Source organism: Ahaetulla prasina, chromosome 7 (genome assembly GCF_028640845.1).
Source record: "Ahaetulla prasina isolate Xishuangbanna chromosome 7, ASM2864084v1, whole genome shotgun sequence".
In the NCBI taxonomy this organism is placed as follows: Eukaryota; Metazoa; Chordata; class Lepidosauria; order Squamata; family Colubridae; genus Ahaetulla; species Ahaetulla prasina.
The window spans coordinates 76,651,399-76,672,592 of record NC_080545.1 but is presented as its reverse complement, the minus strand read 5'-3'; the positions used below and the strand labels follow the sequence as shown (position 1 = coordinate 76,672,592).

The following is a 21,194-nucleotide window of genomic DNA, read 5'->3' as shown; positions in this document are numbered from 1 at the left end:
GGATGCAGGTAAGAGCAGGGTGCGCGCAGAGGCTTGGAAAGAGTGAAAAAAAGACCTGCCGGAAGTCGGGAAGGTCGGAAACAGGCCCGTTTCTGGCCTCCAAAGGGCCTCCGGAGCCTGGAAAGGCTGTTTTTGCCCTCCCGGTGACTCGAAAAAAGCCTCCGGTGCCCAGGGAGGGTTAGGGTTAGCAAAAATGCCCCCCCACTGTGGTGCAGGAGGCCGACTAGGCCACACTCACCATGGCCATACCCACCCAGCAACCGGGCAGAGACCCCCCTGCTAAAATTTTTGAAGCCCATCCCTGGATGCGATTACCTCAAAGTCAGAAACTTGCAAACACTACACAAACATAATCAAGGAGTTCCCTTACACCATGGCTAAAATGCTCTTCCCTCCAGAAAACAAAATATTCTCCTTTTTTAATTTTATATTTGAAATATGCCTATGAAATATCACAGGTAATATTCCAATGATCACACATCCCCCTCTCCATCCAGCTTGTTAATCATCATCTTAAAAAATAAATGTTAAATTTTATAATAAAATAAAAATTAAGTAAATAAATTAAATTTAAATTTAAATGGCTGCCAACGGGGACCACAAGCAAAATAGTGGCCAGGTCAAGAACCTAGCAAGATGCGTAGACGACTGATACAGCTATTTGTCAGTCATGTTGCTCACTACTTTTACTTTTTAGAAACTCTTTATTAAACAAGGAGAGTCCATTTCTCACAGGGATAAGAACAATGTATATTGTGCTCAGATGTATATTGTGCTCAAGTTAAAGGTTTCCTACGTCTTGCTGCAATTATATTGCCCTGATAAAGGAAGTATGGGAGAAAATATTGTTATGGATGGAGAGGGGGATGTGTGATCATTGGAATATTACCTGTAAAAGAAGGATGGTGGCTTTTCAGAGTTAGGGTCAGCTGCTGTAACCCTGTGCAAAACTCCAGAGTTAATTCTTATCCAATCCTGAAAAGTTGCTTTCATCCAGGGTTTGAAAACTGGATTTTAATAGACAGTAGTAAGCAACATGACTGACAAATAGCTGTATCAGTCGTCTACACATCTTGCTAGGTTCTTGATAAGAACTAGCATTTTTACAGACAAAGCAACTGTGGCATTTAAATTGTGAGACATGGTGAGCATATTTTGATCAAATCTACTAGATTTTTATATATATTTCAAACAAATCTACCAGATTTGAGCATGTCCATGGTATATTTTGATCAAATCAACCATAATGAAGAATCACCTCACTGATTACTTCTGGACTTGTTAGTCTGCCAGATCTAAAACAACAGTGTTTTAACACCTTATGGCCAAATTAATTTATATACAGCATAATTCTATGGAATGTCACACTATAAGAAATTTGCTGTGGAAGAATGTACCAAGGGGCCACATGGAGCTAGAGGGGAGTCAGGTTTTTCTGCACCACCACTGTGGCATACTAAAAAAAAAAAGAGAGAGCTATGCTATCTTAATGTTGTTTGATATTACTTCACCACCACTTCACATTACCAAAGACATATAGTACTGCAGTTACCAAGCGGCAGGAATCAAATCGCATTCCATTTTTTTATTTGCATGGTTAAATGCTTTCAAGGAATAATGTAGCTTAATCTATTTGTCTGAAATCTCTTACCTGTAGTATCTGGACTGAAGGTAAGTTGAGCACACAGCTTTGGACACATGACTAGCAGAACCAAAGTCAATAACCTTGACCCTGTAGGGCTGCCGAGATGGATCCACCAACATGATATTTTCTGGCTTGAGGTCAGCATGGATCAAACCCAAGCTTTTCAATTTCATGAGAGCTGTGGCTACCTGCTGTAATATTGGCCTGATGTACTTAAGAGGCAATGGACTGAACTTGTTTTGCTTTAAAAAATCATACAAGTTCTGTTCTAACATCTCAAAAACCAAGCAGGTGTGGTTCTTGTGCTGGAAACATTCGTAGGCTCGGACAAAGTTGTAATCATCTGCGCTTTCAGTGCTTAACCGAGCCAAGATGCTCACTTCAATTTGACCTTGCCTGGCATAAGAAGGATGGTTTTTAAGAATCTTGATGGCCACAATTTCATTGGTGCCACGTTTCCAGCATTTCACTACTTGCCCAAAAGTACCACGGCCAAGAAATTCTAATACTTCGTATGTGTTGGTCATGGAACATAGCACTTCATGTTGCACCAACTGGTAATCCCCTTCGCTGTTGGAGCCACTATTTTTGGATGTGGCAGTGGACGTTGTTGTGGTGGCTACTGTGGCCCCACTGGCATTATTCTGAATCATCGGTGGATGCTCTTCAATAATTTGAACACTGCTTGTGTTCTCGATTTCCTCGCTTTTCCGTTTAAGTCCACATTTTTGGTAGGTATCCAAAAGGCTCACAGTGCTTCGACGCATCAGGTTGTGTGGTCCGCCCAATGCCTGCCCAGATACTGCAACCACACCAGAGGTGCTATTGGCAGATGTTACCACAATGTGCCCGGTGCTGGCTGGGAAGATGATGGTCTGCTCATAAGGGATGCTGGGGTTTGGAATCTGGAGAGAGGCATTGATGGCAGCAGCCGCTTGAGAAGATTGCACGTTTTTGCTCTGACTATAGACTTTGCTATGTGTGCCGTACCCAGTCATATCCCAGTTAGAACTTGGTTCGACTTTTAGTTTCTTCACGCTACAGAAGGCACTTGATTGAAGAGTATGAGGAGAGAAAACTTGCACATGGGAGGCCATACCTGTATCAGGAGACAAGAAGAAACAATAATGAAGAGGTAAGATTGGACAACATTAATGCCAAACTACTCAAGGTTATTTGCAACACGTCAACCTTCAAAACCAATAACAATACAGTTAAAACCCACAAGGAACAAAAGTCACAAAATGTAAAATGACTGTTGTGGTCCACCAACAGCATGTGGAGCTGGCAATAGAGTTGGACAGCAATGAGTCTGAGGAAGAGCGTGGGCCAGCCCTGGAGGCTGGGGAAGGCCCAGATGAGGGCTCTGCGTTGGAGGTTGAGGTGGAGCCAGGGCCATGGGAAGTGAGGTGCGGACTCCAGAGCCTTCAGAGACTGACAGTAGTGAGGCAGAGGAACAGGAGGAGCCTGTTCCTAATGCACTCATGAGAAGAGCTGCCAGAAGGCAAGAGCAGCTCAAGCAAAGAGAATGACTCGGGAGTAGGGCCAAGAGATAATTGGCCCCTCCCATAAGGCTTAATATACCAGCAACGGCGTTTGGGCTCTTTGCCGGAAAACAACGTTGATAGCTTCGTCTTGTTGCATTTGTTTTGTATTGGTGTCTTCTGAACATTTGCCAAGAAAGGCCTTCGGCAGTTTGCCTAATTGGACCAAGTTTGGTGATAGGACTGAGGAAGTGTGTTGATAGGAATTTGCTTTAAAGTAATTCTCAGCTGTTTGAATAAAGTTTGTTTGTTTTTACACTGACTGAGTTTCCTACTACTTACTTGGGCCTGGGTCACAACAAGGACAGTAACATCTATTCCGCCTATATATTCAGACAATGCATACCAGTATGATTGGAAAGGAATAACTGATGATGACAAACATAAACAATGGGAGTCAGCTTCAACAATTTAGGAAAAATGTTCCTATCAGCAGGAGTCACACTTGAGAAAACCCCACCCCCTTCACTTTAAAAAAAAACCTGCCCTCTTTTCTCTATGATTTTATATTATATATTATTTATATTATGCTTTTATAGAGCTTTTCTATTAATGCAAAACCTCATGTTTGCCTTGTATTACAGAAAATATATTTGGTTCAAGATGGAAAATTAAGAACTTCTACTAGATCTCTAAATACTAGCAAGGATCACTAAATTTGAAGACAAATTTGTTTGTTTGTTTGTTTGTTTTTGTCATGTCTATACAGCTGCCATTTCACAAAATCTGACTCTCACCATTTTACAAAATGTAAATGTTCCAAATGTGTCAAGGTATTAGAGATCTGTAGCAGGACTATGTATCAGTGTATGTGTGTGGAGGGGGGGAGGGAGGAAGAGGGAGGGAGGGAGAGGCAGAGAGGGAGAGGAGAGGAGAGGAGAGAGAGAGAGAGAGAGAGAGAGAGAGAGAGAGAGAGAGAGAGAGAGAGAGAATGAGGCGCAGGAAAGATTTGTATTATGACTAAAATGCTGGGGAAGAGTTTAAATATTTCCAGTTCGATGGCATTTTCTCAGTGTAATCCATAGGGCTATTTTATTTTACCTCTCATTTGGTGACTCATATTTATTTAGAGTTACTTTTATGGTTGATCGGTTTGAATCAAAGCTGCCTTCCTAGCAATGACATCATTACCAATAAACAGTAATTTTAAAAGATGGGTCAAATGGATCCCCCAGCTGCCACAGAAAACTGAAATAGATCAATTACTAAATCCCTGGATGATGCTGGAGCAAATTCATTGCGAATTCATTATTTTATTTCTCAGATGTGTTAATCACACCAGAGCAAAAAGCACTTGAATCACAGAGATTAAAAACAAGCCAGTTGCTGAATTAAAAACTGCAGCAAAAGTCACTGCAATTTAAAACACGATAAAATAAAAATTAACACAGTGACTAAAATAAGTGCTCTCTGTGTGTCTATGTTAAGAATGTGTGCACTTGTGTATTAAACAGAAATAAAGTATCACATAGAGAAAACTATTTCACATAAGATAAAAGGTCTGAGAGAGAAGAAGATAACAGAGTAGGTATCAAGTGGACAGCTCTGGAGAAGATAGTTCAAATGGACATAAGAAAAGTTGTGCTGAATCAACAATACGGATAAGAAGAAACAAAATGCAGTAATCCTTCAGCAATGGACGTACATCTGCACGTTCTACTGGGCTCCAAGCAACATAAAAGCAAAGAATACAACAGAAAAGTAATCTGATATGATCGTAATGGGCAGTTCCCATCAATATGTATTGAGCACCTGTCACAATTTTGCTGGATATTCGTTGAAGAAGAGATGCTAGAAATGAGAAAACTGAACCTGGATTTTGAAGACCAGGCAAGTACTGGATAGAGCCATTAGAACAAGGTAGAAATAAAAGGGGGGGAAAATAAAGCATCTATTACAGAAGAGATGAGATGTCTTCCACCATCCGACTCCTAATCTAGACTCTCAAACCAGGAAAAATCACAGGACTTAATGCCGCATTCTCCGAATCTTCCTCTTCTCCGAGATGTTTATCTAATGACAAAGATGGATCTAAAAGCACTCCCAATATACAAACCTGATCTTGCTGGGAAAATTGACAGCTGCCAGAATATCAGACAGATGTACAGTATTTCATACTAACAGTACTTCTGCTTAGCCTGTATTCAGTTTCATTCCTAGTGGATGGATACTTTTCAAACAACATTTGACAGAGGAGAACTAGACAAATAGATGGGGAAAAGAAGTAGGCTCATTACCACATGATTACTTATCAGCAGGCCTACATCTGTGAGCAGCATATTGGCTCTGAACAATAAAAACTGGTGGTTAACAACAATTAAACCAGCTTACGCACCAGCTATGCATGTTTGAATGCACTTTGAAAAATAAGATGATTGACCTTTTGGATAAGAATTGTGCAATTACAGCAAATATTCCTACAATATATTACATTCTCATAATTTACTAATAGCTACAAATAGATACAAAAAGGTTCAATTCATCTGAATGTTCCCTTCTAGCCAATAAAAAATCCTCTGCTATTCCAGGAAATCTGAAATGGTCTCTGATGGTTGGTCTGAGCCGGGAGCAGGGAAATTGTTCAGCCCTGGGAATTACAATAAAAATAATAAACAAGAAGACTGCCTTCCACTTGCATAGTTTACTGGCATGGAACTAATATAATCTTTATTAACTTTGCTTTATTAATTGCTTTTCTTTTTTTTTCTCTCTCTCTCTTTTCTTTTTTTAGGTAGGTGACATGACTAGAAGATAGAAAGAAAATGTTTTTAATAAAGGGTGATATGATTAAAAGTTAGAATAAGAGATAGAAATAAGAGAGGGGAAATATTAATGTATACACTTTTAAATACCCTGTTTCCCTCAAAATAAGACATCCCCTGATAATAAGCCCAATCGGGCTTCTGAGTGCATGGCAATAGGGCCAAGCGCTTATTTCAGGGTTCAAAAAAATATAAGACAGGGTCTTACTTTCAGGGAAACATGGTAATAAAATAAAAACAATAACAAGAGAAAATATGGAATAATTGAATAATGACAGACTGCAACTTAATATAAATGTGTATTATTATTAGTAGAAATATATAAGTTGATTGAATTTTACTAGTTTTATTTGTATTAAAAGGCATGATACCCAGCTGCCATACTGTTCACGCATTGATATGTTTGTAAAAAAATAAAAAAAACTTCAAAAAACAAACAAACAAGAAGATTGGCTTCTATTTGCATAGTTTACTGGCATGGAACTAATATAATCTTTATGAATCTGTTAGATGCCAAACAATATTTATTCTGCAATGTTCTTCTTCTGAGAGTGAAACTCTTAAGTGTAACATATAATATGTAATTAGAAAAAAATTCACATATGTTTAGCACTTGAAGAAAGGAAAATCCAGCGACTGCTTGCCTGGCATCCTTCCTGTCTCAACACCTCAAGCAAATTTTTATTATCCCTTGACATCACCCCATATACTTTTCAGAGGATACGCTTTCCACATTCAGAACTGGGTCATCTAGTTATAATAAATACATTTTAGTCAGGCACTGATGAGTAATATTTTTCAGGCACCCAGGGCTGCCTGTCCTATCTATTCATTCATTCAACCATCCATCTGTCTTTGAAGGTCTACAGTAGGGATGGAGATGATATGACAGTGACATCAGAAAGAGCACAGTTAAAAATGTTTCATCTATTTTGCTTGTATACCAACTGTTCAAAAATACAATGGTGTTTAAAAAAATAGCTTTGTTATCAATCCTTGATTTATGACCATCACAGAATCCCAGAGTCCTGTGATTGCCATTTGGGTACTTCACAACTGGCTTATGAAGTACCCAAATGTTTACAGAGAAGACAAAAATAAAAGTATAAATTACACTCAGGTGATGTTTTGCTGAGTCATAGTGGCTCACTTAACAACGGAAGAGGAAATGAGGTTTTAAGTCCATCGTGGTCATCTGATGTTTTGCTTAGTGATCACAGTGTTTAGTGACAGAGCTGCCAATTTTATCAACACAGCTTTAAGAATGCCACACATCTTAAAGTTGCAACTTTGAAGAACACTGGTTTAAATCCTTAGCAGTGCAAATCTTGAAGCCAGTCTTTAATTCTAATAATTGTTCTGAAAAACATATATAAATATTAGGATACAATTATTTTTTCATTAAGTGTAAAAAGATTTGGGAGCCATTTGATGAGATTCACAATCTCCAATCAAAGGAAGCTTTTCTATTATAATTCTGTTAACAACTAAACATTTTCATAAGCTTGGAATTAGTTGTTTTTTAAAAAAGGGATATGTAATTTGATAATATTTATAGGAACTTGTTCAAATGTTATAATTTATCGGAATAATAATAAGTGAGAAATAATTTGTGTGTTTCTTTAGAAACCAGTGAGGATATGGAAGAAGATGATTAACAATATACCAATTGATCATCCATCCAAGCCCTAATCTCCATGCGTTCAATGTCATTTACAGATAATCAGTACATACTGTATGTTGTTATTGGTGATAGAACTATCCAAGCTCAAAAGAATAATTTTGTCTGAATTATAGATTTTAACCATTCATTTGGTATTTTGGTAATACAGTCTCATTTCTTATCCCTATTATTTAATTTCACTGGAACTCCACGGGAAAAGGCAAGGCAAGTGTAACCCACTAGAATACATGCTACATCATCATCGGCCACACTACCACCTGCCCTGCTTGTGAGTTCATTGAAGCCTGGCACTCCACAAGCAATTCCATCGACAGACACATTGACCTACAAACAGCCTATAAACCCCTCAGAATCCAAATCAACCGCATAGCTAACCAGAGACAGCACCAACCTTCAATAAACCCATGCAAGCCCTCCCCAACCAGCCCTTCACCTCCCAATGACCCTCACCTTAAGTAACCTCCCCATCATAAGACTCATTACAAGTCCCTCACTTGACACACCCACACCTGACCCATCACAAGACCTACTGATCACATGAAGCTCTTACAAACAGAAGAACACTGACATCCCCTAAACTCTGCTGAAGATATTATCTAGCTTGGTAATGAAATGGTCATCAACCCACAAGTTCGGAGAACGAATCTTCATCCTCATCCTACACCTGAGCTACAGATATTTGCCACTACTGCATACATACTTTTCATATAAGCTCTGATATTCGGAAAGGTAACTACTGCTTAAATGTGGAACAACTTTCTTTATTTAAAAAAAAAAACCACAATGCATGTATATACACTATGAGTAGGCCATGAATCAGTGTTTGTTCATCTGCAGTCTAAGTGAGATAAAATAATTCTGAATTTGCCATGACAAATTATTAAAATATCACACTCTCAAAGGGCATAGATTGAAACATTTTGTTTGCTATTAAAGGCTCTGCCACTTCACGGATTCCATAGTGATAGCTACAATTCTGTATTGAATCCAAAATGTGTCTTCTCCTACAACTACTAAATCTGATCTGCAACATCCAAATAACCCCAACCAAAGAAACAATACTTTTTTGAATCTTTTTGCTGCCATCAGGCAGTCATTTGGGATAGCCCCCTTGCAGTTCCAGGATATTAGGAATGGCTGTAAGTAAAAACTGGTCTTAAAAAGTACAGTATGATATTTTGTGACGACTTAAAAAGAAGTCACCCTGCAGCATCTCTTGATTCTGAAGGCTCACTCTGCATGTATTTTCCCATATACAACTTCTAAGATTACACGTGAATGAATTGTGATACAATCACTATTGTGATACAATGACTACAATGACTAAATGTGACTATTGTCACATTTAGGCACCAAAGTTTAGTATTGCAGTTGTGGAAGAATTACCGTATTTTTCAAAATGTAAGATGCACCGGTGTATAAGATGCACCAAGATTTCTAAGAGGTAAGCAAGAAAAAAAAAAGGTTTTGCCCTCCCCAGCCCACAGGAGCACTCTGCAGGTCTCCCAAAGCCTTTGTGCACTCCGTTTTTTGCGAAAAACGGGCCTGTTTTTTGCAAAAACAGGACATGTGGGGTGGGGCTTTGGGAGGCCAAAAATGGCTGTATTCGGTGTATAAGATGCAGCAACATTTCCACCCTCTTTTAGGGAGGAAAAAAGTGTAAAAAGTGTGTCTTATGCTCAGAAAAGTTTGGTACAAAAAGGTTGAAAAAGGCAAGTACCCTTTATCATTCAAATTCATGGTGAGAGCACAGGCTGTGGAGCCTCAAGATTTGCAATTGTGGAAAAAAGAAGGCAGGCTGTTTTGGGCAACAGTCAATGCTGGCACACTTCACAGCTGTGCAGCTTGGAGGTTTTAAAATAGAAAGATGGTACAGCTGTTCACAAATACACAACCGTGTAAAAGCCCTGAGAATTAGGTTTCCCGAAAAATAGATGACTGATCAACTATTCCCACTGTGAACATCCTGTTCTCAAATGTCTTTTCCTGGCCCAGTTTTGACCAGTTTTGATGGGAGAAGAAATGTTGCAAAGCTTATTCTATTGCTTTGAAGATGCTCCTAACAGTAAGAGTAACCATACACAAAAAGTAACTCAACAGCATTCAGACGTTATCATCAATAACAGTCCAACTGTCATAAAAGAGATTGAGCAATGAAAAGCTGAGAAGTTTCCCTGCCATACAAAGATAGATGGCACAAATACTAAGCAAACACTATCCTGTTCCTTCCCAGCAATTGCCTTAGCAATGTGATTTTGGGTTATTTTACCCTGCAATGTATAGTTTGGTTTACTCACTTGAGTAATTGCAAGCCATTTATTTCCTAATCAGTTTTGCACAATTTTTAAAGTATGATTGATGAGACTGAGCTCTAAATGAATCTGCAACAGAAGATTGCTGATATTAGGAAATGTTCAGTTCTTCAATATTACAGTGTACAGATTTTACCCAAAACACTATCCCAGAAATATTTTCTTTACTTTCTTGAGAACTTAACTTTGCCTAGATCTTAACCTTGCCTAGATCTAGCTACCCAGTTTGTTTTACCACACTTGGTCAAATAAGCCACAATGTCCTGTTCACATACGAACCAAACTCCTTGCCCCAATTTACAAATACCGTTGGCTAGATTAACTCAGAGTGCCTCTCACATGTCTCTATGGTCCACCTTCATTGTGTTCCGTTAGATTACCATAATATGAAAAAGGTATTTTTGTTACTTCTAAAACTATCATCTTTCCATTTCTTTGAATCGTTTATATTTCAGCCGTGTGAAAGCGAAGGGAAAAAGATATTTCCTCCACCCCACACCATTCATAAATCTACAAACAATGAATATTTCTTTGGCCATCTTGCAGATTATTGCATGCCCTCTATACAAGCACAGTGTCTGCAAATCTTTATAAAACTGACAGAGATACAGCTGTGGGGCAAAGCAAGTCACTATGAAAAGTCAAATGGGTGTTAAAGTGCACTTAGCATACTGCAGTTCTGCTAGGTGGATTTGTGGCACTGCAGAAATGCCTGATGGCCATAAGAGGTTGGATATATGTATGAGTCCAAATTAAGGTGCATTTGTAAAGACTGTCAGCTAAAGATAAAAATAGCTGATAATTGAAATGAAACCTCTTTGCTGTTTTCTGCATGACAATTTTAAATACAGCCCAAGTTAAATCACCCTTGCCTAGTACTTCTGCTTTGTAAATAATGCCTAAATCTGACTGGTCTCTGGTTATCATGTTTTCAGTGAATCCCCAATATGATGCTCTCAAGCTATGCTGGTCCCCACCACTACCACCCAATTTTTCCCAGCTGCACAATCAACTGGCTGCTATTTACTAAAAGGTCTGTTTGTTCATTAGATTTAAACCATGCCATTGCCTAGGACAATGTCGAACTCAGTTTCATCAGGGTTGTGTTTGACCCGGGGTGGGGGCTGGGGTGGGTATGGCCAGCTCGGTGTCACTCGCTTTTGGTGGCCCAAATGCTCTGCCAGTAAAAACAGGCACCAAAGCTCCGTTTCCGGCTGTGACAGCCTCCTGCAACCCTCTGCCAGGGAAAACAGAGCTCAGGAGGGCTGCCCCGCAGGCCAGATCTAAGCACCCCGCAAGGCGGATTTGGCCCCTGGGCCTTGAGTTTGACAACCCTGGTCTAGGAGCTGAAAACAGCAATGCATTATCTCCCCCCACCCCCCGTTATTTCCCCAACTATGTATACCAGGATGAGAGACAATCACTGACTTAAAATTATCCAATGAGCTTCCATAGCTAAGGGGAGATTCAAATCTGGGCTTCCCAGCATCTTAACCATTACACCACTGGCATTCCTTCTTCTTCTTCTTTTTTGCTTACATTTTACAATGTAAAGTTGGATTTGTAAACTGAGGCAGGATATATGGTATTCAATACTGTAATCAACTGTACACTGTATTAAACATATTGAAATAGCAGCCCTTTTCTATTTCCATGTTTGCTTTTAATAACAAATTATTGTCATAATATCTTTTAAATCAGTCTCAGCCCCGCTAGATAGACTAGACCAGGAAATCAACTCCACAGCAAAGCAAAACTACTTTTTATTGAGATTAGCTATAATAAAAAAATCGTGTAAGTCCGGCTGCCCTCACCAGAGGTGGGTTTCAGCAGGTTCTGACCAGTTCTGGAGAACCAGTAGCAGAAATTTTGAGTAATTTGGAAAACCGGTAGTAAAAATTCTGACTGGCCCCGCCACCATCTATTCTCTGCCTCCAAAGTCCAAGCTGATTGGGAGGAAATGGGGATTTTACAGTATCCTTCCCCTGGAGTGGGGGGGGGGAGAAATGGAGATTTTACAGTATCCTTCCCCTGCCACGCCCACCAAGCCATGCCACACCCACTAAGCCACACCCACAGAACCAGTAGTAAAAAAATTTGAAACCCACCACTCCTCCACCCCCAAATTCTTACATTCCAGGAAATTAGGGAGGTTTTTGCCTGAGTTGCTTCTGAATATTATCTTAACTCCCATGGCTCAATGGTCCAGTTCCCTCTGCCTAGGTCCTGGTTGTTTCCTGTTTCTGTCAAGCATCTTCTTTATTCTATGCAATCACAAAGATCTCAGGACTCTCAGTTCTTCAAGAACCAAAATGTGATTTGATGATTTGGGCCTTAAAGCACCGTTATGGATTTCAAGCCTTCCTCTTCCTGCTCACCTTGCTAACTGAAGTTTAGTTACTATCATAAGCCATAGTTAAACAGACTGACAAAGCCCTCAAGGGTAGCTAGTAGAACTTTGTGTATGATTTATTCCACTTTAAGGTCCTAGCTGTAGAAAGGATGTGAGTTTAAATCTTAACATTTTCACTTCCATTTTTCTCCACTGCCTTCAGGCTATTGGGGAGTTTGGAGTTTTATGCCTATGTTAGAGCCTGACAGATTTCTTAACAGCGAACTTGTAACCTCAAACTTGTAAGCTAGAAATGTAGACATTATATATTATATTGGAATATACAACACACTACTATAAAGTCAGATTAACCAACTACAGTTGCTGTGCTCATATAACATGCCATATCCCCCTAGAAATAAACCTAAGGTGAAGGTAAAAGTTCCCCTTGCACATATGTGCTAGTTGTTCCCGATTCTAGGGAGCAGTGCTCATCTCCATTTCAAAGCTGAAGAGCCAGCGCTGTCCAAAGATGTCTTCATGGTCATGTGGCCGGCATGACTCAACGCCAAAGGCACACAGAATGCTGTTTCCTTCCCACCAAAGGTGGTCCCTATTTTTCTACTAGCATTTTTTAAGTGCTTTCAAACTGCAAGGTTGGCAGAAGCTGGGACAAGTAAAACGGGAGCTCACCCCGTTATGAGGCACTAGGGATTCAAACCACTGAACTGCCGACTTTTCGATAGACATGCTCACCCTTTTCTGAAATAAACTTATTATGGCCTAAAAGGATGGCATGATTCATCAAAGATATAAAGACTGTAGTTGGATTCTACAACCTGCTACTACATACTGAACCATAAATTATCCAACTCTGAGTCTTCTCTGCCATGTTGTAAGAACTCAAAACATCCAGACTTCCTGGTAGCTTAATAACCTGTGGTACATTTTCAAAAGGCTCCATTCCTACCAATACACAGAACTTATTCAAGCTATACTCCCTGACAGCATCCAAATAGAATCAGACCGGATGAAAGACAGGCATTTCCTTATGCACTCAACCAACCAATAATGGGGTAGGGAAATCTGTGCCGGGTTGGGAGGCAGGAGTGACCATATAGGAAGCAACATCTTGTGAGATAAAGAGCTATTTATTTCAGATACATACTCTGAACAGCTTTTATGACCCCGTTTGTTACCAAATTGTAAACCCAAAGGAAGGTCAAGTAAATTCCTTGAAGATGTTAGGAACATCTCGGATACATGGGGGCACTGAGCATATGGAGAAAAATAAAAGAAAGGACGCCATAATTTTTAAATGTTATTAAGAAAAAACGCAAGTGTTATCATGTATGGAGCTTTCAGTTAAACATTTTATACCAGTTAAAAACCTACATATAAGTAATTGAAGAAAGAGAGGACAGGAAAAGAGCAATACACTTGGCTGCCAAGGTTTCTAAGCACTTAAGAGTGAATAGAATTTCACACCTTCTAACTTTTGAAAGAAAGAAAAAACAGGTTTGCAAAATATCCTGGGAACAAAAACTGAGCAAAATCATGATGACCTAAAGAAGCCTCCAAGTACAATGTAGCTAAGAGATTCTCTGTGTGTACATGTGTGAAGACTTCCACACATGCACCTTTCTAATTCCCCCGCTTGTGTGCATAGCATGCAAAGAAAATATGCACCACCTCCTGCTCCTTGCATTTCTTTTCATACTATGTTCAGAAATAACAACTCCTTTAAGCAAATACACTTTCCAATTAATTATAATTCACAAAACCCACATGATAAAATCGCTCAGATCCGGGACGGGCTGGACACTGATTGAGTGGATTCAGGTGGGATGACGGAGGTAGCTCTTGAGAATATTACTTGGGGGAAGTTCGACTCTGTGACTCCCGAGGACATGGACAGGATACTGGCGAGGCTGAATGCGACCACATGTTTATTGGACCCGTGTCCCTCCTGGCTGGTACTGGCCACGCAGGAGGTTACACGAGGCTGGCTCCTGGGAATTACTAGGGCTTCTTTGGTGGAGGGTATCTTCCCACCTGCCTTGAAAGAGGCGGTGGTGAGACCCCTCCTTAAGAAGCCTTCCCTGGACCCAGCAGTATTAGCTAATTATCGTCCGGTCTCCAACCTTCGTTTTATTGTGAAGGTTGTTGAGAGTGTGGTGGCATGGCAGCTTTCCCGGTACCTGGAGGAAACTGTCTATCTAGACCCATACCAGTCCGGCTTCAGGCCTGGGTACAGCACGGAGACGGCTTTGGTCACGTTGGTAGATGATCCCTGGAGGGCGCGGGACAGGGGGTGCTCCTCTGTCCTGGTTCTATTAGACCTGTCAGCGGCTTTCGATATCATCGACCATGGTATCCTGCTGCGGCGGTTGGGGGGTTTGGGAGTGGGGGGCACCGTTTTTCGGTGGTTCTCCTCCTACCTCTCTGACCGCTCGCAGATGGTGTTGGCAGGAGGGCAGAGGTCGGCCGCACAGCGTCTCACTTGTGGGATGCCACAGGAGTCGATCCTCTCGCCTCTCCTGTTCAACATCTATATGAAGCCACTGGGGGAGATCATCCGTGGTTTTGGGGTGAGTTGTCAACTGTACGCTGATGATACTCAGCTGTACATTTCCACCCCAAACCACCCCAACGAAGCTGTCGATGTGATGTCCTGGTGCTTGGAGGCCGTTCGGGTCTGGATGGGGACGAACAGGCTTCGACTCAACCCATCCAAGACGGAGTGGCTGTGGATACCGGCGTCCCGGCACAGTCAGCTGGTTCCATTGCTGACTGGGGGGGGGGGGCAATCGTTGACTCCCAGGGAGTTGGTTCGCAACTTAGGCATTCTCCTGGATGTACGGCTGTCTTTAGAAGAACATTTGACAGCCGTCGCCAGGGGAGCTTTTTATCAGGTACGCCTGATTCGCCAGTTGCGTCCCTTCCTGGACCGGGATTCTTTATGCACGGTCACTCATGCCCTCGTTACCTCCCGCCTGGATTACTGCAATGCTCTCTACATGGGGCTCCCCTTGAAGAGCACCCGGAGGCTCCAACTGGTACAGAATGCGGCTGCGCGGGGGATAGAGGGAGCATCTCGTAGCTCCCATATAACACCTCTCCTGCGCAGGCTGCACTGGCTGCCGGTGGTCTTCCGGGTGCAGTTCAAGGTGTTGGTCATCACCTTTAAAGCGCTCCATGGCTTGGGACCGGGATATTTACGGGACCGCCTACTGCCACCAATAGCCTCCCATCGACCTGTGCGCTCTCACAGGGAGGGCCTCCTTAGGGTGCCGTCAGCCAAACAATGTCGGCTGGCGGCTCCCAGGGGAAGAGCATTCTCTGTGGGGGCACCTGCCCTGTGGAATGAACTACCTGTGGGGCTACGCATACTCCCTGACCTTCGGGCCTTTAAGCGCGAGCTCAAGACTTTCTTATTTCATCGAGCAGGGCTGGCCTAAATGGGAATTTTAATGGGGGTTTTATAGGGTTTTAATAATTTTATTCTATTATTTTTAACTCTTAGCCAAATTGAATTAGATTTTTAGTGATATATGGTTTTAATTGCTGTGTTACTGTTTTATTCTGGCTGTACACCGCCCTGAGTCTTCGGAGAAGGGCGGTATAAAAATATAAATAATAAATAAATAAATAAATAAATAAATAAATAAAAGATTTGCTGGTTTACTAAGATGTCTCCGTGGTCATGTGGCCGGCATGACTAAATGCCAAAGGCACATGGAATGCTATTACCTTCCCACCAAAGGTGGTCCCTATTTTTCTATTTGCATTTTTTACGTGCTTTCGAATTGCTAGGTTGGCAGAAGCTGGGACAAGTAACGGGAGCTCATCCCGTTACACGGCAGCACTAGGGATTCGAACCGCTGATCTTTCGATCAACAGCTCAGCAACTTAGCCACTGAGCCACAACTCAATGGCTGAGTGGCTATTCATGATGAACGTCTCTTTTCTTTATGTATACTGAGAGCATATACACCAAGACAAATTCCTTGTGTGTCCAATCACACTTGGCCAATAAAAAAATCTATTCTATCTATTAATCCCCCCCAAAATCTCTAAACTGCAACCCAAAATACCGTTCATGTTAACTTTGTCTGAGTGTTATGATGAGTTCTTTTCCTATGAATGTAATCTCATGACAAATCTTAAAAATTTCTGGTGACTCAGAACCCAGTCTCTTTCTGCTGATGCTTTTCTCCTAATCACCATAGGGTGATGATGTTGCAACAATGAATGGAAGCACAAGGCATGTGGTGAGCTCAGAGAACTGCAAAGATATTACTCAACTTGTCATATAGCACAGAAACAACATCTCTGGCAAATGATGGCTTTATTTCCTACTGAAAGAGAATCATCATTCCTTTTCTAGCACTAACCTTTCTGAGTTCCACGCACATTCTTAGCTATCCCCATTAACAATGACCTCAATAGCTCCCCAGATCATGAGTAATAAAGAAGGAACTGTTAGTACCTTGTAGATGATACAATGCTGTCATTTTGGCTCCAGGTATTCCCAGTTACAACAAATTGGCTGGATGAATGGGCAATGACTGCAATCCAAATCCCATACTCTTTTTCTCAGAACAGTATATACAAGTCGCTCCATCTTAAGTGACACAATGAGTTTTGTGTGTGGGAGTGGGTGGGCGGGCAGGTGTTTTGAATACAATTCTCTAGTTGAGCTCTAAATCCAGATCTGCAGCAGAGTTTTTGCTAAAATCAAGAAGAAATGAGGGCCTTGCTTGCTTGCATTCATTCATTTCTTTGATTGAAGCTAATTCATGATGCCTGATACAGATGGGAATGTTGACTCTGGTTAGATATTGGATATCCCTGAGCAATCTCAATAGTGTGGATGTCCTCCATATAGATAAATATAAAGCAAAATTTTATTTATAACGTACCTTTTTTCCAAGAATAAATGGACATAAGACTCATTCCCCACTAATTCCTTACAAAAACAACCCAGTAATGGGAAATATAAACAGAGAAGCTGGCAGTAATTAGCTTAATCCTTTTAACTTAGAATCCTTGATCAGCTATAGACCCTGCTAAATAAAATTGGCAGGTGGCTAATGCTCAGTGTTTTGGCCAGAAATGTGCCTTCTTGTCCAGAAATCTTTACTTGTACACTATTTATCCTAGAATATTACTAAAAAATAATAATTTATTCAAATTATTTTGCAATAAATACAGCCTGAATAAACTTTCCCCCTCTTTTGAAATGAAATTCCTTCAAAAATGATAGCAATATGTATAGAGAAAACTCATATTGCATGTCAAACCATGGGTAGTTCACATAATTACCATTAAGGCACTTAAATCTGACTTACTACCTTCTTCCTCTATGCAATTTATCTCCCAAAGTTCTGCTCTGCTATTCATCCAAGATAAACATGGCAGACATTCATTGCTTTCGAACTGCGTTAACTTCAGAGTTTCACTTAAAATAAATTATGGATCCGGTCTATGCTAACGCAGTCTGGAAATAGTGGATATAACCAGGGATCCATGGACAAATAGTTTAATAGTTGCCCCAAAGACAGAAAGCAGCAGACCATAAGCATGACTTGGTTTCATAGGTTCTGCTTCGTATTCTTTCTCATCTTTTCTCACACTTTCTGGGAAAATACTTCATATCTGATTATGTCAAATTGTGGGTATCATACTTCAGGAAAGATTCAGAGAAAGTTGAACAAGTTGTATAAAGCAGAGCAACGAAGAGATTGGGGGACTGGTTACTATCTTCTAAGGAGTGATTGAACAACCTGGGTAAGCTTAGCTTTAAAAAAAGTCAACTGAGAGAGAATATGAAAACCCCACTTTTCAAGTCCCTGAAGTGAGGTCACACAAAATCACCCCAGAGTTGTAGATGCAGAATAACTGTCTTAAGTTACAGGAAGACAGATTCCTCTGAATGTTTGAAACTCTAACAGCAAAGGGAGATGACGAGCTATTCTTCATTCAAGCTATAAAAGGTCATTGATTAGAGAAGCTTTAATTTGAATTTAATTGAATTTGGATTGCACAGAATAGAGGTTGGGCTTGATGACCTAAATGGCTCTTTCCAACTCTGATTCTACAATTTTATTTGAATTAAATATGAACAAATAAAATTCGGAGAAATTTAAATATATGTGTACATTTGTAAAGCACCTGGGTTTTTTTAAGAAATAAAGAGGATTAGCTCAATAAGGTTTCTGTCTTTTTTTTAACCCAGAGTTAACCCAGAGTTAATCAAGTGTTAACATTTGGCAAGCTAAGACACAAAGAAAAGATAGAAGAGTTATGATTAATCATTTACGACAACAGCCAAATTTAGGGACAAAGGAATAATTTAATGAACTATTCCCATCCTTACTTTATCTAGGTATTAATTGTGTAAGCTATATGTAGTCTGATGCTCCTCAGACATTTTGAATTTCAGTTAAATCTACTGTGACCCACATTCAAATACACTTTCAGACATAGAGGTTTTCTCCGAAAGGTGATATATGCTGACCTGAGGCCCAGGAGGAAAAGCAGAATACAAATAATAACAGCTTCCATTAACTGGCAGCACATTTTAAAAGCTATTGACAAACTAGAGCAGGACCAGAAACAAGCAACCAAAATGCTAAGCGGTTTGGAAAGAATACCTTAAAACAGGGGTGTCAAACTCAATTTCATTGAGGGTCACATCAGGGTTGTATTTAACCTTGGAGGGGCAGGTGGGTGTGGCCAGAATGGCCATGGCCAGCTCGATGTCACTCATGTTGGGGGTGCCTGTGGCGGCCCAAGCACTCGGCCAGTGAAAATGGACTCCCAAGCTCCGTTTCTGGCTGTGACGGCCTCTCCGTTCTTGCTGGCAGAGGGTTGTAGGAGGCTGTCGCTGCCGGAAACGGAGCTCAGGAACCCATTTTCCCTGTCAGAGGCACTGTGAGCCATTCCCTCACTCTTTCCAGGGTTGCCCCGCGGATCAGATCTAAGCACCCCAAGGGCCAACTCCGGCTCACGGGCCTTGAGTTTGACACCCCTGGCTTAAAAGGAACAGTTGAAGGTATTGAACACGCTTAGTTTGGAGCAAAGAAGACTGTGGAGAGATACAACAGCTGTCTTGAAATACTTGAAGCACTACCAATGTAAGAGAGGGCACAGGATTGTTCAGAGTTGTTCCAGAAGATAGGAAAAAGATTTAAATTACAAAGAGGTAGATTTGGTTAGATAGTAGGAAATATTTCTAATGGAAGAACTGTTTAACAATGAAAGAGATTGCCCTGGGAGCTGGATGCCCTTTTCAGTGGCTGGATGGCCATCTGTTGAGATGCAATAGTGGCTCATTCCTGCATAAGGCAGGGTTTGGATTAGATAATCTCCAAAATACGTTTCAATCCTTCCATTCTATGATTCATTGTACGACTCAACTCCAGTCAGCATACCATGGCAAATGATTGTGAGAATGATGGGCCAAAACATCTGGAACAAATCAATTAACTTATCCCCAGCATACTTAGCAGCCCAATTTCTTCGTAAAGATGCTTTTTTTACACATCTGCATGGAGGTGATCCATTAAATAAAAATAAAGAGCAGCAAAATATTTTAAAAATATTTAAAATCAAAAACAATTGCAAGCACGAGGCTTTCTTCCCAAGGTTACACATAGTGCCTTCCTCGCAAGACCTGGAGAAAATGATGAGTTGGCGGTAGCAAGTTTGCTATGGCAAATTGTCCCATTCCCTTTTTACATAAGCCCAGTTGTATACTGCCCCTGTGGTGTTAGAGATTAGAAATGCTCTTTGAAAAAACTATTCCTGCATTTCCTGATGATTTGATCCTAGCTCCAAACATTTAAGGAGAATTCACGGATGGAATGACCTTGATCATTCCAAATGGTTTTCACTACAATTTTTAACTTTATTACTGTATTTTTTGGACTATAAGATGCACCGGTTTATAAGACACACCAGGATTTCAAAGAGGTAAGCAAGAAAAAAGAAAGTTTTTGCCCTCCCCGGTCCCCAGGAGCATTCTGCTGGCCTTCCAAAGCCTCTGCATGCCCCGTTTTTGCAAAAAACAGGGCCATTTTTTGCCCATTTTTCACAAAATGGGGGCATTTTTGCCCTCCCCAGCTCACAGGAGCACTCTGCAGGCTTCCCAAAGCTTCTGTGCTCCCTGTTTTTGTGAAAAATGGGCCCGTTTTTTGCAAAAACAGGACGCATGGGGCGGGGCTTCAGGAGGGCAAAAATGGCTTTATTCCATGTATAAGATGCACCAACATTTCCACCCTCTTTAAGGGGGAGAAAAGTGTATCTTATACTCCAAAAAGTACGGTAATGCCCACAACACAAACCACTGAGGTAATTTTTGAAGAAAAGCAAGATTGAGAAACAGTAACATTTCCCTGGCATCAGCTTTCTTACAGCTGTGATTTGTGCTGATAATTGATGCTGAAATTTAAATACATGTTGCTTGACTGAATAGATTTTCTTTAGGGATCAGGGCTAACCAGTTGCTTCGCATCAGGATCCATTGAGCAGGAGGTTATGGGAATTCCTGATCAATAGCAACTAAGACTAAGGAATCTGTTACAATACCTGTGCAAGACAGGAAACAGATCAAACCTATCAGCTGGTCAGAGATGACCATCTGTGGGGAGACAAAATATGCAGCGGGACGCTACATCACACCCCATCCTTTTAGTTTTAGTTTTTAGTTTAGTTTTATTAGATTTTTATACCGCCCTTCTCCCGAAGGACTCAGGGCGGTGTACAGCCGAAATAAAATACAGAGTATATACAATTAAAAGAAATTAAAAGAAACTATTAATAAATGGCCGATAATTTAAAAATTAAAAAATTTACAAATGTTTAAAATCTCTAAAACCCCAATTTAAAATCACTATTTATGCCAGTCC

At 40.7% G+C, this 21,194-nt stretch overlaps 1 protein-coding gene across 1 annotated transcript in view; it reads right to left on the bottom strand.

The window, feature by feature from the left end:
• The window catches only part of HIPK2 (homeodomain interacting protein kinase 2), a 186,420-nt gene that overhangs the window by 106,167 nt on the left and 59,059 nt on the right, over positions 1-21,194 (bottom strand). The window contains exon 2 of the mRNA XM_058189920.1: positions 1,652-2,744. Coding sequence (XP_058045903.1) covers positions 1,652-2,744 — 1,093 coding nt within the window. The remainder of the gene's footprint in view (positions 1-1,651; positions 2,745-21,194) is intronic.